General features: G+C 60.7%; 1 protein-coding gene across 1 annotated transcript; it reads right to left on the bottom strand.

Annotated features, from left to right (window-relative positions):
- Positions 1-3,640: 3,640 nt before the first annotated feature.
- On the bottom strand, positions 3,641-10,156 carry LOC125917437 (dapper homolog 2-like). Its single transcript, XM_049623637.1, has 4 exons — positions 10,124-10,156; positions 7,388-7,493; positions 6,250-6,468; positions 3,641-5,430 (listed from the first exon to the last, which is right to left on the bottom strand). Exons 1-4 carry the CDS (start codon positions 10,154-10,156, stop codon positions 3,854-3,856), a joined length of 1,935 nt encoding a protein of 644 aa, XP_049479594.1. The 3' UTR covers positions 3,641-3,853.
- Positions 10,157-10,726: the final 570 nt, after the last annotated feature.

Genomic DNA, 10,726 nt, shown 5'->3' with positions numbered 1-10,726 from the left:
CACCAGCTATTGCCGACTGCGCTGCAAATCTCAGAGTTAATTGATACCTCTCTTGACGCAAATAGTCGACATCCTCCGGCCGTGGGCCTCTGACAATCCTTTGATAAACTATCGTTTTCCCTAAATTACATGTATAAGTACAGTCTTCGTGTTAAATGGGTTTCTAACATATCTCAGCTTCCTCGGCCAATCAAGGGGCTGGTTTGGATTTCCATGGCCCTGGTGGGATTTGTCCTGGAGACACTTTGCGAGGAAGTGACTTTTCTTTTACGGATCCCTGTCGGTTCACCTCGTCGCCTCTACGATCTTTTTGCGGTGAACTTACAATAGCTCCTGACCAACACGTTTAAATACAAACAAATTCTGTCCATCTGCCAGACCCCCCGATCGTAAAATGCCCACTGTTTTGCACAGTGTGAACTTTGGCAAATTAAAAAGATATTTGACAGGAAGTAACTAAGCATAAGTAAAATTTAAATGAAATTCGACTCCAGGAACTCCTGTTCTCATTACCTGGAGTTTGCGACTCGTGTCGAGTGAGGTGAGATGCTTCCCCCCCAACGTCAGTCACACATCACTGCCAGGTTGGACAGCTCCGATTTACGGAGTGGAGCGAATCTCGAAGGCAAACGCAGCTGTATCCGAGTGCACCCTGGCGAACTGACTCCACACGTGGTCACCCCGCGAACGCACCTGGGGGGCTACCGCGAGGCACGGCCCGTATGCGCTCGTGTCATAAACGCCCTACAGACACAAACCTGCCATTGAAGGAAGTTCCCACAGTGCGAGCCGCTCCAAAGGCGGGTAGTGGGGACCCAGTGAAGGGGTCGGAGAGCAACAGGTGCGGCCTGTCGTGAAGGAGGCGGGGACGCCAGCTCTCCAGGGGCCGTGGGACCACCCAGATGCTAATTAAACGTGGGGGCGGCACCCGGCGGGCTGGAAGGCCGGCCTCGACGCGGAGCGCGCAGAGCCGCTGTAGGAAGGGCTCTCCAAAGTTAACACGCCGGGAGAGCCAGGCTTTCCGGAACTGCTGACCGTCTAGTTCTTCCTCCTTGATGACCAGTCGGAGCCAGATGTACTCAAGCAAGGGTGGAAATCCGTGGCCACGGAGGATGAGCCTCGTACTTAAGCAGATTAGCTGTGTCTCGCCAGGCATCACGAAGGGATTAAAGACGACGTTATTCATCACAGACAGCCTGCAGAATCTCCCGAGCCGTGCGGATCAGCAGAGAGGAGGTCCCTCCGCCGTATGCGGGCATAGACGCTCCGGGGGCTCTGCGTGAACCCCACCGCACACGCTGCTGCCTACCTGCGTCCCACGACGGCAGCTGTCACAGTCCTCTGTCGGCTCGGGGCCGCTCTGGGACGTGCAGCCGCGAGGAGGGAGTTGTGGGGGAAGCAGAAAGGGTAGACTGTCCCAGGTATGAGACGCGGCCAGCATGACCTGTCCCCTGGGAGGGGAAGGGCGGCACAGGAGCCGAAATTTGAAACTTTCATGTGTGTCCCAAACGGGACAAGAGATGGTCGTGGGGGAAATAATTAAGGAAGATGCAGTGAAAGTACGTAAGGTTTGTTCCGTCTGTGGTGAACTTCCTCCTTGGTTAGGAGGTCACGGCTGGGGAGAGGTAAAGACGGAAATAAGAGGGAAAATAAATGGAACAGAAGGAGAAAAGAATCTTCAGATGGAAATAAAGACGCTGATTCGAACGCTCTATTTCCGTAAGAACCCCGAGTTCTCTCCGGGGACAAGTGCGTGACTGGATGTGTCCCTGTGTCCTTTCATTGTGTGTCGCTGTTGGGTGGGTGACTCTGAAGGAGCCCGGGGAACCCCAAGCCACGGCCCGCCATCAGCGGTGGGTCCGGTCACGCACGCACTCGCCCCCTCGGCACCCGCTCCCCTGGCACCTGCCGCGCCTCAGCCTCCTCGGGGTCCTGTCTTGGCCCCAGGTCAGCGCAGCCCCATAAGGGCCTTTCCGAACACAACGCTGCTTCCCACAGACTGGCCGTGCACGCAGACAGATGGACGGAGCTCCCACCCGCAGCCACCCGCCGGGACAGCGAGCCCTCACCTGCGACTGCCCCTGGGGAAGCCCGGCCGGAAGTCAGCTGTCGTCTACAGTGACAGTTCAGGCGCTGAAGTAATTTCTGTAACAATCAGCCCCAAATGCCTCCACTCCAGTGACAATGGCAGCTGTCCTGATTTCTGTCCCTGCTTGCACCTTGGCCAACCAGAGAGACCCAGGTGTGCCCCCCACCCTGCCCCAGTCACCGGGGCGCCCCCTCCCCCAGGCCCGTAGCCTCCCCGCTGAGTCCTTGTGTCCTGGGGGCTCCCGCTGCCCTGCCTGCCCTGGGTCTCTGCCCCGTCACGCCTTCTGCAGCACCCCCGAGGGAGTGGCCTCTGCCTGGTCTTGCGTGACGGCCCTCCTTCATTTCCCCTCCTGAGTCCCCCCACATGCTGGGCCAACCCACCCCCGATGGTACCCCGGGACCTGTCAGCCTCCAGCTCACTGCAGGATGAGCCTCCGCTCCACATCCCCAGCCTCCCCAGACCCCAGCCCTCTGTGTTTTCTCGAGCTGCAATCCTGACGCCCCCCAAAAAGGCCTCTGCTCTTTCAATTTGCCTCCTGTCTTCGGTTGAAGCCCCCCCGGGAGGCCCAAACCCGCTGTGTCCCCTCCTCACTGGTCCACGCATCCCGGTGGGAGACACACGGCCTGGCCAACCCGTCCCGTGACTTGAGGATGGCTGCCCCATGGAGGACGGGAGACGCGTGTCCGATCTAAACCGTGCACCCAATCCTGTAATCGTGCAACGCTCCTTTCGCACAGCAGCGATGAGGACAGAGCAGAACCTGCCACACACGTGGAACCCTCGGCCGTCTCCCTAGGAAGGCCTGCTAGGGGAGCCGGAGGGGAGCCTGGGGACACCCCCTGAACACCGCCCGGAGGGGAGCGCTGGAGACGCCCCTGAACACCGCCTGGACGGAGGGGAGCCTGGGGACACCCCGAACACTGCCCGGACGGAGGGGAGCCTGGGGACACCCCTGAACGCCGCCCAGACGGAGGGGAGTGCTGGACCCTCTGACTGTGTGCCCCATCTCCAGGGCCCCGCCTGCCACCTCTTGGGCCCCACGATGGACAATGAGACGGTCCTTATAAGATACCCTGTGCAACATGTTTTCCAATAAAACCCCATCAAGGGTGCGTCTGTTTGACGTCGTCTTTAGCTACCAGAGCAGATCTTAAGCTTGGGAGGCCCTCGTACCTGTGACGAAGCAGATTCCAGGAAGCACAGTGGGAATTCTACCCGGACTCACAGACGTGCCTGGATCTCCCTTTTGGAACAGCCTGCGTTCTCCACGTTCGGCAGGAAGCGGCCCCTGCACCTCTCACGGCACCGCCTCGGCACCCTCGTAGGCCCTCCTCTGTGTTCGAGATGTCACTGGGGCACCTGGGCTGCCCAGGTCATGACCTCATGGTCGTGAGTTCAAGCCCCGTGTCAGGCTCTGTGCGGACTGCTCGGAGCCGGCGTGGGCTCCACTGTCCCCCTCTGTCTCTGCCCCTCCCCTGCTCGCACGCACACGCTGGTCGACTTTAACTAAATAAACATTAAAATTAAAAAAAAAACACGCCAGTCGCTTTTCAAAATGTTTATCTCTAAACCACATCCTGAAACTAGCTGCGTGTTCCATGAATGTCCACAAACCCACAGACGCTTTGGCTAGTTTTCTTAGGGTTTTTCCCAAGTTCTGGTCGGCCGTCCACCTGTTGGGGCTGGTCGCGTGCTGTCATCGCGGTTCCTCAGGACGGCTTCCCTGGCCCGGGCGGGGACGCCCCGGGCCGTCTCCTGCGGGCCTCACACCATGGTCATGACCCTCAGTGCCGCCGGCTGGAACCTCCGGATCTTTCTCTTCAGGGCCTTGGAGGCCTTGATCCGGCACACTTTGGGCACGGGGGGCAGGGGCGGCCTGCGGGCAGCTGGGGCCCGCGGGAGCTGTGGGGGACGCGCCCCAGGCCAGGCCCCGCCTTCTGAGTCACTGCTGCTGGACTCCTTGTCCCCAAAGCAGCTGGCAGTGTGGTCGCTGGCCCTGTCGTCCTCGCTGGTCTCGGTGGCAGCGGACAGAGGCAGGGAGGCACCCTCGGCAGAGTGCTCGGAGCCCTCTGACTCGCTCCTGGCGCGGGGGGCCCGGGGGGGCAGCCTGGGCCTGGCCCGGACGCACGCGGGCCGCTGCCCGCCCCCTCTGCTCACTGCCGGCCTGTGGGGCCCCAGGCCGCCCGAGACCTCCACGGAGGACAGCCACCGGCGCTGTTTCTGTGCCTCCCCCCCGGCCGCCACAGCAGCCGCTTCTGAGGGGAACAAGGCCAGCGCGGGGCCCCCGCGGCCCTCCCGTCGGGCCACCAGCAGGGGCACCAGGAAGGGCACGGGGTAGAGTCTGGGCTCAGAGCAGGACCGGCTGGGCGCCACCCCGGCCGGTGTGGGCCTCCTCCTGAGACCGGCCCCCCACTCGGGAGGCAGCTGGGGGGTGGCGAGGGCACCCCCCGCTGGCGGTTGCCCCCCAAACCTCAGGACCTTGTCACTGGCCCCTCTCCTGATCTTCACAGCCTTTGTCCTGGGGGCGCCTGCTTTTAGCCCCAGGAGAGCAGCTCCGCTGACAGCAAATGGGGGGCGGCCACACCCCTCGGGGGCCAGAGCGGGGCTCTCTCCTCCTGCCTTCCTGGCAGGCGACAGGACTGTCCTCTCCTGACTGCTGGCGGCCACCTGGGCACGCCCACACCTCGGCAGAGGGGAGCCCAGCACGGTGTCCCCACGGACGCAGCCACTGGAGGGCTTGGGTCCCCCCTCTGGAAGGCTGCTGGGGCGCGGGGTGCCCACACCCTGCTGCTCGAGGCGGTCCCTGCTGGCGTCCCCTCTCTGGGCCAGCCCTCCCGCTCCTGCTCTCCCCGGGGTGCACACCAGCTTCTCTAGGCCGTCTGGACCGTCTGCTCTCTGGCCACCAAGTGCCTGCGGGGATGGGGGCCCCTCACGTCTTGGGGGCCCCTGCTCACCCACACTGCTCCTCGCGGGGGTCCCTTGGGCCCGCAGCCTCAGCAGCCTGTCTATATAGGCTGCAGCAGGGCCAGCCTCAAGGACAGGTCTTGTCGGGATCGACAGGCCTGTGGGGCCGGGAGGGGGCTTCCTAGGGGGCGGCTGGGAGTCGGCGTGCAGGGCGTCCCTGGGCAGAGCGAAGAGCGGGCTCTGCAGAGCTACAGCGTGCAGGGGGCTGGGGTACGGGTACACCTCCCTGCCCCCCGTGGACACCAGGTCACGCCGGTACTTGGGGTCCGGCCCGTGGGCTGGCAGCCCCATCCCGTGGCAGAGGAGGGTCGCGGATGTGGGGTCTGTGCTGGCTTTCTGGGGCACCACCGCAGACGGCAGGACTCTTTCGAGGTCACCTGGGAATGAGAAGGACGAGCACACAGGTGAATCGGGGAGAACCCAGCACAGCCCCAGTGTCACTTCCTGCCCGGCGGGCGGCAGGCCGGCGCAGTGCCCCGTGTGGGCCTGGGGGGCTGGGGAAGGGTCTCGCCGGCCGCTAGCTCCGCCCCCTTCCCAGGGCCTCCCCGTCGCAGGTGCACGGCAGAGCCCGAACTCAGCCTTCACCCCGCGTCTGCAGGTGCCCAGAGAGACGGGCGCCTGTGACCGCGCGGGGGGCCTCCGGACCCCCCTCCGTGGAGGCGCTGACGGAGAGGAGACCGTGGAAAGGTCCACCAGGACCACCGGGCACGGCTAGGCCGGGTCTGCTCCTACAAAGCTAACAAGGCCCAAAGATGAAGCCTTTTCTTTTCGGGACGGACCGAAGGAAAACGGAGACTCTCCCTTGAGCCTGGGCGAGGGGGGCATCCACGTGGGAAATGAACGCTCTCCGCGTCGCTCTGGGTCCTGAGCCCCCTCCAGTTACGGAGACGCGCCGTCAGGCTGTGTGAGGTTCTGGAAGGACTTTTACAGTAACTTTCTGATGTCCACATAATAAGAAAGAACGCTTTTGGTCACGCCGGCCTTGCTGTAACGAATGGAAGTGGGCCTTTGATTCCTGTCTATCGAAACACCAAGAAAAGCCCGCAGAAACTTCGGAGGGGCACCTGTGGGACGAGCCCAGCGCCAGATGCAGACAGGGCTCCGGCTCAGTGCTCAGTGATGAAACAGCCGCCCCCTCGCCCGCCCCCCTGCCCCCCCCTGCAGTGGGGCCTCCCGCCTTCCTGGCTCTCCTTTACCTGTAGACACCGGCCTGGGCCGGCACTCGCCCTCCTCGGTGGCCTGCGGTCTACAGGTGGGCAGGGGGGCTCCATGCACGGTGGTGTCGTCGGCTGACCGGGGCCTGGCCGTGGGGTCAGCTGGCAGCAAAGTGCCCAAGGAGTACACGCGGTCACTGCACACGGACGTGCGGGAGGCCGACAGGGAGCAGGAACCACCATCACTCAGCTCGTAGAAGCCTAGACAGGGTGGATGGAGGCGGTCAGCGCTCCCCCGGGCGGCGGCCCCTTTCCTGCCCGAGGACGCCCCTGTGCTGGGGGGGCTTTGGGATCTCGTCAAGGCAGGCACCTGGGGAAGGTGGCCGGGGACTCCTGAATGCCCGGGAGTGCTCCCCATGACTGTCCACTGTTGCCCCACGAGCAGGCCAGTGGGAGCCCTCCACGCCCCACCACTCGCCCCCCTCCTTGGCGAGTGGCTGTTCCGTGACCGTTAACCTCCGGCCCCTGTGGGGCAGGCCTCTGGCATCCTTCTCCCTCCCTCCCCTGTGCTGTGGGGTTCATCCCACGTGGCAATCAGAGGGGGCCACCGGGGGCCCCCCCAGCCCGGACCTGCCAAACACACTGCACACCCAGGCCAGGCCGTGGTTGTGCAAGTTTACAACAGGAAGAGACGGCATCCAGTGCTGGACGTGGTCCCCTGGGTTTGCCACGCGAGCCAGCGTCTGGACAGATGGGATTACGTGCCCTGGACAATGGCTCCGGAACGATTTCCCTGCAGCTTCACAGTAAGGGACACGGGGCAGCTCCTCGTCATCTGTGACAGGTCACACAGGCTTGAGCCGGATGGAACGGCTCTTCGCCACCTCCCGGTGAGCCCAGCCCGAGTAGACCCTGAATCGTCTCCACCCGGAGAGGCGAGGGGCTGGCGAGCCTTCCTCCGTCAGAAGCAGCGCTTCCCGTGCCAGGCCCTCTCTCCGTGAACACACACGTGCACACTCTCCCGGGTTCCGAAGCACACTTAGGTGCCAGGAGAGAAGTGTGGCATCTTCAAGAGCCCTCGGTAACGGGGCCTCCCGGCTCGGGCGCCATGCCGCCGGGGGCGGGCTGAGGACACAGGCGGGGCCCAGGAGGGGTGACGGAAAGGGGGCGCGCGGGCTACCTGAGCTGGGCCTGCTGTCACTGTCGGCCGCCTCGCCGCAGGGTCTGCACACGTCCGGCTGCTCCAGGTGGGGTTTTAGGCCGACGTCCTGGCGTCTTAGACGGGCCTGCGAGGGGACCGCATGGGAGAGAAAACCGTCTTGAGTACAGAAGCCGAGCGCGGTGCCCCACGCACGTGACGTCTGCACTGGGCATACGGCTTAAACCGCTCCCTCGGAGCCAGTCCCCTGCTCTCTGGTCACCGGAGGAAAATGTCCACGACCCTTCCCTCTTCACACCTCTGTCCCCCCTCAACGGCAGGCTTAAAAAAATCAGCAGTTCCCAGTTAGGCATGTCTTTGTAAGGACAGACTGATACAGTCTACGAGCATAAAGTCAGGATCCAAAACCACACCTGGGGCGCCCGGGTGGCTCAGTCAGTTGAGCGTCCATGACTTGGGTTCAGGTCACGATCTCGCGGTTCGTGGGTTCGAGCCCCGCGTGGGGCTCTGTGCCGACAGCTCGGAGCCTGCTTCGGATTCTGTGTCTCCTTCTCTCCCTGCCCCTCCCCCCACGCATGCGTGCACTCTCTCTGTGTCTCTCAAATAAACGTTAAAATTTTTTTTAAAAAGCGGCACCCGGCACACGCCACGGATATGTGTGCTGCTGTCCTCAGTTTTATGCAAGAAGCTACCTTCTCATGCTCACGGGTAACAGACCTGGAGTCTGGTGCCCACACTGCCATATTCGTTGACCCAGCAGACCCTGGGTGACCTTCTCACTTTTGAAACTGACAGGAAGCCCCCCCCCCCGGAGAGAAAAAGTCCCCCTTCCGCATGTGTCCCACACCCCATTTTACAGGTTCTTCCAGGCTTCACGGAGCCCTCAGGGACAGGGACAGAGGCACGGCGGGAGAGGACAGTGCCTGCACTCAATGAGCCTCAAGATCTGCCTGAAATCTCCTTGGTTTAGAGGCTCACATCTTAGCCCTGCCTTCAGAGGCTCTCTCCCCTCCAGGCCTCAGCTTCCCCAGCCGTAAAATGGGTTATTATGAGGGTCAGCCACACACCTGTGTGTGTGTATTTACGTAACACCCGTGTAACACGTGTACGTGGTTAATACTCATAGTCCGTACTCACACATGTTCGCACACGTAGATAACGTACGTGCGGGACACCCAGAGCACTGACCGTTTAACCAACGCGGATTTCCTTCTTTCGATTATAAAACAACACCGTTTTCAAGGTCTGCTGGGCCAATTTCTTGTTTTCGTCAACAATGAAGTTTAAGGCAAATAATTAATGAATGTAATTACGTGGTTCGCCCCGTTTGAGAAAATGATTGTGCTTCAGACTTTTATATAGAAAGTGAACAATTCCCCTGAGCCCCCAATTACGGGACTCAGGGGAATGCATTATTCCAGCAATTCCAATACCGTGAGAACTCAGTCCAAGGGAGAGGCAGGCGGCAGTAATGTGCACTTCCGACGAGGGAATCACGTGGGCACGGAGTGTTCAAATCCCAGCCCCCGGGAGGTTAAGTGGGGGAGAAGCCCAGGGCCTGATGCTGCCCCCGGTGCGTCCTGAGCCACCGTGCCGAGCTCCCCTTTCCGCCAGGACCCAAACCAGGGCTCTCAGAACAAGCTCCAAGTGTTACAGCAAGAGTCTCACAGCCGTAACACGGTCTGTAAGTAGGCAACACGGCAAAGACCAGACTTGAATTTAACAAAAACGTGATAATCCCAGAACCATCCAGTCTAGCCTAAACATCCTGGCTTCTTACCTTGATTATTTTTACAAAGGGAAACATTACCCAGGTGAACGTCAGTTGCAGAGAGAGCCAGGCAAAGATGGGCTTCTCACGTAAAGAATACTAGATCGGGCAAAGGGGCTAGTGTAGATTTTTACTGCAAATGACTTTTCTTTTCCTGTCAGTGGCAACGGGAAATCAACCACGTCACTCTGTCAGGTCATACCTCGACCCTTACCAGCATCGACCTGACCTCTTTTCTTCCAAATCACCGTGCTCTCATCCTTCTGAAGGAGGAGATCACCCTGGACGCCCCAGTTGGCTTTCTTCCTCCCTCTCTGAACCCCTTTCCGAAAAGAAAAAAGTGCCCCCTGTGTGTTTGTGCTGAGATTCACTGCTTTGTGATTAATGTTTGGCCAGCCAGGCCTTCAGTGGGTGGTTTCTGATTAATGTCGAGAGGCCACGGACACACAGGGTCCCGGGTATTCACAGATGATTTACCGCATCCTCAGGGCCCTGAACGTCTACAGGGCTTCACCATTCCAGATTTACACCGTCCTCCTTAACCCTTCCCCCGTCCCTCCCTCACTTGGGGTTTTTATGTCTCAGCTTTTCATTAACTCCTACTTGGCATCTAACTTTGGGCAAAGAGTCAAAAGTCCCTTCTGAGACCAGGATAAAGCATAATCCATGGCAAGCCGGCCGCAGAGTATCTCCACCCGTGTATTTCCGCAGGGAAAACATCATTCCAAACACGCTGGTGCTGGGTGAACGTGACCGTGGCAGTCACGTGGATTCTCTTCGGAGCAGCCCGCAAGTCGCTGGGGTCACGTCCTCCCCAGCCCTGTCCCCAGCGTTCGGGCTCACCATCAGGGTGGAGTATGGTGTCAAGAGTCCCCCCAAAGCTGTGTAAGGGGGCCTGGGGTGAGGACAGCACAGCCACGGTTCCCCGGGCACGGGGATCACCTGGGCATCAGTGCAGGTTCCTGGGATCCCCCCATCCCCCTCACCTGAGACTCTCGGCCACACCCGGGCACCTGCATCTTGACAGGCCTCCCGCCAAGGCTTTCTGTGACCATGAGGAAGTCTGACAACTGCATCCAGGGAACGCCATTAAAAACAAATATTCGGTTCATCCCTTCCTTTGAAATGCTTGCTTTGTGAACCGTGGGAGAACGGCCTGGTTCCCGCTTGTTCCTCCTGCCTGCCATCCGCAACTCAGCACTGTTGTCTTCTCAAACCTTTAAGGCAGATTCAAAGGGTAAAAACTGACATCTGCCCTCAAGTTCAGGACAAGCGATGGCCTCTAGAACCCCTTTATTCTCTCCTTGAAAGCTGAGCCTGCGCGAAGGAAAGATTTCACACAGGAATTCCGTGGCTAGCACACACACCCCGTGGGCAGGGACGCGTCACTACCCAGCTTGAAAAGAGGTCCGTCGATCAACAGCAAAGGCTCCAGGGTCACACACACATCAGCCTCACGGATAAGAGACGGAAGCCGCGCACGGTCCTGTGGATGCCCTGCCCTCACCGGCCACCTTGAGCAAGTTCATTTCCCTGTGAGTGCATGAAGCAGGCATGGCGGGTCCAGGGAACATCCCAGACATCATGTT

The sequence above is a fragment of the Panthera uncia genome, unplaced genomic scaffold, assembly GCF_023721935.1.
Source record: "Panthera uncia isolate 11264 unplaced genomic scaffold, Puncia_PCG_1.0 HiC_scaffold_1845, whole genome shotgun sequence".
In the NCBI taxonomy this organism is placed as follows: Eukaryota; Metazoa; Chordata; class Mammalia; order Carnivora; family Felidae; genus Panthera; species Panthera uncia.
This window is presented reverse-complemented; position numbering and strand designations above follow the sequence as displayed.